This window comes from Ictalurus punctatus, chromosome 18 (assembly GCF_001660625.3).
Source record: "Ictalurus punctatus breed USDA103 chromosome 18, Coco_2.0, whole genome shotgun sequence".
Lineage (NCBI taxonomy): Eukaryota > Metazoa > Chordata > Actinopteri > Siluriformes > Ictaluridae > Ictalurus > Ictalurus punctatus.
The window spans coordinates 4,766,423-4,774,115 of record NC_030433.2 but is presented as its reverse complement, the minus strand read 5'-3'; the positions used below and the strand labels follow the sequence as shown (position 1 = coordinate 4,774,115).

General features: G+C 39.0%; 1 protein-coding gene across 4 annotated transcripts in view; it reads right to left on the bottom strand.

Annotated features, from left to right (window-relative positions):
* Positions 1-5,400: 5,400 nt before the first annotated feature.
* celf4 (CUGBP, Elav-like family member 4) overlaps positions 5,401-7,693 on the bottom strand; it is a 91,477-nt gene continuing 89,184 nt past the window's right edge. For all 4 annotated transcript variants that reach the window (XM_053687923.1, XM_053687924.1, XM_017491914.3 and 1 more), the window contains one exon: positions 5,401-5,587. In XM_053687923.1, coding sequence (XP_053543898.1) covers positions 5,460-5,587 — 128 coding nt within the window. In that variant the 3' untranslated portion in view covers positions 5,401-5,459. The remainder of the gene's footprint in view (positions 5,588-7,693) is intronic.

Genomic DNA, 7,693 nt, shown 5'->3' with positions numbered 1-7,693 from the left:
CTGGCGGCCATTTTCCCTACTGGGCCACACAATCGTTTTCAGACTCGGGTGCCCCGCCCCTAAACCATGCCAAGTTTCACTCTTCATGTAATTTTAAGTTTCATAATCATTCAGTCCTTGTAGATAGAAGTAAAAGTCCTATAAAATATGCAAACCTATATACAGAGAAAAAACAGAGCAAAGAAAAAAAAATTTACAGTATATTCAGTAGTTTATGTATATATTTATATATAATAAAATAATAACACTTCTGCTCTGTTTCTTGGTAGGTTCTCAACCATACATTTTTAAAATCATGTAAACAGTTGTAGCTGAAACATTGCATGAGTGGAAATCACAAAAAGCAGACAGTGAGACGTTGAGACAGACGCGCGGAGACGGAGCGAGGTATGGGTTAAGAGCAGAATGAGCACTTCATGATACAACTGTTTGAACATCATAGCGAGCTTTCTTAGTTTACCTGAACGCTTATCTTTCCAAAGAGGTCCGGATGGTGCAATGCGACATTCTTTTGAACGAATTCTTCTCAAAATAATGAACTCGCTACCTGAAGCGAGTTCTGAAAACCGTTACCACCTGTATAATACAGTACAGTACAATTCAATCAAAAGCATGACGACAAAAAGCAAGGCGCTGACCTTCTAATGACGATCCGCTAGAAATTCGAAACGTAACGACCCGAGCAAAATTCATCTCAGCTCTTCGAACAACACTTGTAAACACACTGTGGATGGAGATGCGAATATTTATTAATTAATTGACTTGTACGTAATGCCCGCGTAATCGGAAACCCTAAGCAAAAAAGAGTTTTGTATCTTGCGAGTTGCATTGCAACAGATTGGCGCATGTAAGAAGTAAGAAGCTGAAGGTTGCAAAAAAGAGCAGTGCCTCTGGCGAGTTTTGACATCATCATCATCATCGTTTTCGTCTTCAATGGCGGCTAGCAGTGTTCGGAGCACAGTGCTAATTAGTTAGAGGCAACCAGGTGACGCCGTGCACCTGTACCTACTGGCAACCCGACGCTACATGCACTGACCACTGACGCAGGAGATCCGAAGTGTCACGGTTCAAATTAAATCTGGCGCAATACTGCAATACGATGTGTTTGTGTGGGTTTGCAAAGGTACACAAGAGGGCCGAGAGGCAGATATGTCTAAGATAACGCAACGTTCCGTCCTAGTTCCAGTGGAAATGATCCTGAATCTCTTGAAGCCTGATTCTCTTGAAACTCTCCAACGAGAGGGAGGCCTTTTTGCATTTCTCAATAGCATATACACATATATACATCTATCTCTAAACACACACTGCTTCATATGTGTGTGTGTGTGTGTGTGTGTGTGTGTGTGTGTGTGTGTGTGTTGGCATACACGGTTATCAGAAAGAGGAATGCCTGCAGTTCGAGAGCTGCCAGATATGAGTCTCTTCCCGTTAAATTCCAAGCCGAGCAGTGGTTCAAATTCCAGCTTAAATCTACAAAAAAATTACAGTTTGACATATTGAATAGCTGGTTCTATGTATATGTACACACATATAAAATATATGCATATAAATACATATAGGTTTGGGGGTTAATATCATATGTATCCATATATACACTGGAGGTGTGCATATATATATGAATACATTTCTTTTCCCATGTTTTGCAATACATATACATATTAAATGTACGCTAAATAGAAACGGGTTTGTTATATCTCAAACCTGCGTGGTTTTTTTTTTGTTTTTGTTTTTTTTGAACTACAAGGTCAGGATGTTGAGATTAAAAAAAGGTAAGGCTGCGATATGGAACAACCCTTCCCATGTCCCCTTCAGCCCAAATGAGAAGAGAAAAAAAAAAAATAGATATATATATTTTTTTCCATTTGTAAACTAGCGAAGTGAGCAGCCTCCTCAGGGCATCTCGTGTGATTTTTGCCAGTATTCAAAAGCATATCAGCAATCTATATGTATGCATTTATACATATAATCTTATATATTCTACATATACATCTTTTTTTTTTTTTTTTTTTTTCCGTAAATACAACTCTTAAACCGATTGGCACAGCAAAGGAGATGCAGTGGTCTGAGTATGTTACAGCTACGAGTCTTTCTTTTCTTTCTTTTTTTTTTTTTGTTTGTTTTTTTTTTTTTTTGAATCAATAAAAAGGTTTGGTCTTTTTGGTCCCTACACAACTAAGGAATGACGGATTAAGTCTCCCAGAGGAGTGCGGCCGCAGTTCTTCGTGGCAGCTCTCGCCTCTGGAAACGGACAGGCACTCCGAGATAAAGATGGTCATCCACAACTACACCAAGCTTGTTTCCTGAAGCGTCGCATCCTTCCAAAAAGTAAAATTTTTTTTTTCAAATTCTTTTCTAAAAGTGTTCTTTTTTTTCCAAAAAGTTTCTCAGTCCCTTATTACATAATATCCATCCCGCCCCCCCCCCACCCCACCCCAAAAGTTAGCATTTTCAAAAGTGTTTTGTTTTTCTTTCGTCTCGTTCGTAGAGTCTGTTTCCGATGTTCTTTCTTTTTCATTTTTCTTTTTTTTTTTTCTTCTGTGGTTCTAAATGAGTAGGGTTCCTATCAGGCAGGCTGTGGAGACTCAGAAAGGGAGAGTCCGATATGGTTGCGGAACACGGCGGCTCTCCTGAGTTTCCACCGGGTTCCTAAAGGTCCACTGAGCTTTTGCAGTGATGGTGTGTCGTGCGCTGTGGCACCACTGCATGTCCAACACACCCCTCATTCTCACGTCCACACCCCCAGCCACGATGAGCTTGTCCATTTGTGTCACTTTTGTGTGTCAGTCATGTTATCAACACGTGTTCCCGCTCTACAAAACCTAGAAAGAAGGGGAAATGGAAGAAAAAAATGAAATCAATCACGTATTCTTTCAAAGCCAAGAAAGGGGAACTTTTAAAAAGAAATTGTCAGTGATTGGGTATAGATTCAGGCTGTGAGGTCTAATTCAGCACTGCAGCAGGCTGAGGTGCATCAGTAGTTGGATGATGCTTTGACACAGAGGGAGCCAGTGAAAATGACAGTAAGGGAGATATACCACAGGGAGGACTAATCCCATCACCACTAACACCCTACATAGAGCACTGAGAAATATCTCAGTGGCCAAGTGTCTGCTTCATAAAATACTGTTATAGGAAAATAATGCATGACGGGGTATTGTGATGAAGTGGACCTATTGTTCAAAAAGAAATTAAATCTTTTTCAAGAACAGTAAGTGATTTACTCCTCTTATACTACACCAATTTTCCACCACAAACATTTTTAAAAATTGGATTGGAATTGGAGTTAAACTGGGAAGTCTGTACAGCAAATTAGTTCCTGTTATCAATTATGTTATAGCAGCTATAAATATTTGTTTCCTCACCAGCCTTTCTTTTTCTTTCTCCTTCTCCTGAAGTACAATAATACGAAAAAAAAAAAAAAAATCAGTTTGTCATGTTACCGAGAAACGGTAACTTCCTGAGCTTCCTGCGACTCAAAATGTCAAATTAAGGATGTACCTCAGACTGTTAAGTGCTGCTACTGGACACTCCGTCTATACATATTAAATAAACGTCTCCTCTTCATCATGTCAACATCATCTTGGTTAAATAACAATATATTTATAATTCTTTTATTATTAGTAGGGCTGCAACGACTATTCGATAAAATCGATAATTACAACAACTGACAACGAATTTCATTATGGATTAGTGGGGTGCAGTACGATGTCACTGTGGATCAGTGACATCACTTCACGACGGTGAAAAACGCATTCCTATGAATAAAAGACGTCTGAGAAACAGCGCCAGTCACAGAGCGAGCTGCTGTGGGAAAAGTGCACGGTCCGGGTCATCCAAAACATGAGTGTTTTATATTAAGCGCTTCAAACAAACTCGCAAGTGTATTAACGTGGCTTGTCGAGTCAGATGCTGTGACAGATGTGTGTGCGGTTTAATGTGTTCCAGACTTGTTTTCTTCAGCGCAAAATGAACATTTTTCATTTATATCCTTATCTGTAAATGTTAGAAATTCACACCAGTATTTCCATTTTACATAAACGCTCGTCCTGACTGCGAGTGAGTCTCCATTCAACTTCACTGAACGAGTGCGAGTCCACGCATCAATAACTCTGACTAAAATATTCATTTTGATCAAATATATGTCATTTGATGCTATATTTAGAAACAAAAGTAATTGTGTATTTATGAGAGCGGTAACTGTAATGGGGTTATAACATGTAATTGTATATAAATGTAAGGTATGTCATACATTTACAGAATAAAGTAACATGTTACTGTTCAAACTCTTACCAGTTAACACTTAGTTTTTACTTTTTTATTTTTTATTTTATTTTAGCATTTTTAAGTGGACAACCAGGTTGTTGTGTTTTTTTTCAAAATATAATGTTAATATTTTTTTATAAATCCTTTGCACAATGTATAGCATAGCCCACATAGATATACATTTAATACCTTTTTCACAGCCTTCAATATGCACAATGTTTGAAGCACAACAACGGGCAGAATGTGAAATAACGTTTTTCCAAGAAAAAAATACAGAAAATAAAAATTGGCCCTTTAATCCAATTAATCGATTAAATGAAGAGACAACCGACAGATTAATCGATTATCAAAATAATCGTTAGTTGCAGCCCTAATTATTAGGTTTACATTATGTGAGCGTCCGCCATACAAGTCCTAAGAGTAAACTGCTGCTACAGAAACTAAAACATATCATTACGAGTGAATGAATATAAACCTGTGATTCGAATTACGGCCAGCGCAACTGTCAGAGCTGCTGTTACAGAAAATGAATCTGGCCAATCGGATTTGAATTCAAATTCAACACCACTGTGGCCTTATATAAGCCTTATATAAGGCTGTTGTATATAGAGTTGAGTGTAAAAGTTAACATCCCCCATGGTTTTTGAATTGAAGGAAAATGACCCCCCCCCCCCCCCCAAACAACCAAATTTAAAATGTTAGAGATATGATGTGAGTGTATGACGCAACCTCCAAATTGACAACAATCCAAAACAAAAAACAACACGACGTACAATGTGGATGCCTCCACCAACAACAAATCTAGTCCTTCTTGTTACTAATTTATATGCCAGAATTACCCTTAAAATATACTTCAGACATGAAGTAAGCTATTGAAGAAAAAAATATTTCTGACATTTAACCTTGCTGTGACCTTGACCCTGTTTGGGATCAATTCTTGAGATGACCCTTTCTTTAGTCTACAGACCTGATTTTATGATGGTAGCGGATAAGATCAGACATCCCCTATTTGAGCATTTTGTTTACTTTTCAGAATATCTTTTTGTTATAAATGCTCTTCTTCATTCTTTTCTTAAGAGGCTGTAACCGTTTGTGTGTGTGTGTGTGGACATAAATGTGGGTGTAGGTCTGACCTGTTGTTCCCCCAGTGCTACAGTGGCCTTCACCTCCAGGGTGAGGGACATCAGGGGGCGGGGCTAATAAGGGCGGTTGGCGTCCTTTGGCCTTTTGAGCTGCACTTTGAGTCTCTTCATGCCGATCTGGAAGCCATTCATGGACTGGATGGCAGCCTGTGCACTGGCTGGGTTATCGAAGCTCACAAAGCCTGAAGACAAGAGGCAGGGAAGGAGATATGGAGCAAGGGATGGAGGAAGAGAGACAGAAAAGACAGCAGGTTAAGACATGCCTGTTGAATGAGACAAGATTGAAGAGGTGGGATGGTTAGGATGATCCGGATGAGATCCAATGCAAACAAAAGGCAGAGAGAGAGGCTGAGAAAGAGACAGAAAGAAAGAGACACCCATGACGGCGTATAGATGAAACAGCGAAAGGAGCATCGACCACAGTTACTTGAGTCACATGACCTCAGGAGAACGTTAACATTTAACAGCTATGCACAAAACCAGTCCATACAGCACGACAGCATACACACTCAGATCAATATCCAACAACACAGGAACATGCAAACCTACAGAACAATATGCATTAAGGCCAAATCATTCGGAACGGAGAGTTGTTTATGTCTCTCTTGGACAGAATCTCTTCCAAACTTCATGTGATACACTACAAACCAGGTGCTCTACACAGTATCAACTGCTCAAGCATGAGAAACTGGTATGTACATGATGTTTAAAACAGAAGAAACAGTCTGTTTTTTTCCCCCAACATTAATTCCGATGTTTAGTAACTGCTTTGATGTTTGATTCCATGACTTCGGTGACATTTATCCTTTGCAATTCTGCAATTGCATTTTATTCTTAAATGAGTACCGAGGTTGAGGTTTTTCCACTTAGAATTACGAAATACATAATATGTCATTAACTAGGATCCATGGATTTAATCCTAGGATTTATATCCACTAGGATGTAATCCTTTTAATGATTATTTCTTAAAGGTAAAGTGTAGTTATTGTGCATGTTACAGGCAAAAAATAATGTTTTCTATGTGCAGGAGATACATTTTATTAATGTTTTAAGTTATTTATCTGATATTAAGTTATTGTGAAGGACACTTTACCTACAGAGCTCTCCACTAATATTGGCAATCTTGGTAAATAGAGCAAAGAAGGCTGTGAAAATTTGTCTTTATTGTTAAAAAAAAAAAGAGAAAAGAAATCACAAACATACCTGTCACAAAACACAGGTTTATCCAGAAAAAAAATGTTAAATATAGGTGTGCAACAATTATTGGCACCTCTTGAATTCATATGAGAAAAATATATTTAATGTACATTCCCACTGATTATTAAAAAAAAACTTTTTTAGTACACATGGGTGACTAGGAACAGGAAATTGTTCAACCATGACTTCCTGTTTAACAAGGGTATAAATATGAGGTAACACATTCCCGTAGTCATTCATAACAATGGGTAAGACAAAGGAATATAGCTGTGATGTGCAGGGAAAGGTTGTTGAGCTTCACAAAATGGGAAATGGCAACCTGGAATTGGACGTGTGTCTATATCGTCTCAACGCACTGTGTAGAGGACGGTTCGAGTGGCCAAAAAATTTCCAAGGATCACAGCTGGAGAATTGCAGAAGTTAGTTGCGTCTTGGGGTCAGAAAGTCTCCAAAAGTTCAGAAAGTCACCTACATCACCACAAGATGCTTGGAAGGGTTTCAAGGAAAAAGCCTCTACTCTCATCCAAAAACAAACTCGAGCGTCTTCAGTTTGCCAGACACTACTGGAACGATTGGGTTCTATGGTCAGATGAAATCAAAATAGAGCTTTTTGGCAATAAACACTAGAGGTGGGTTTGGTGCTTACAGAGAGGTAGCCATATGAAAAAGTAGCTCATTCCCATGGTTACATATTGTTTCTCTGCCAGAGGACCTGGACATTTTGTTAGGATACATGGCACCACGGACTCTATCAAATATCAATAGATATTAAATGAAAACCTGACTGCCTCTGCCAGGCCGTGGTTGGATCTTCCAGCAGGACAGTGATCCAAAACATCTGTTAAAATCAACACAAAAATGGTTTACTGACCACAAAATCAAGGTCCTGCCATGACCATCCCAGTCGCCTGACCTGAACCCCATAGAAAACCTGTGGGGTGAACTGAAGAGGAGCGTCCACCAGCGTGGACCTTGAAATTTGAAGGATCTGGAGAGATTCTGTATGGAGGAACGGTCTCAGATCCCTTGTCATGTATTCTTCAACCTCATCAGGTATTATAGGAGAAGACTCAGAGCTGTTATCTCGGCAA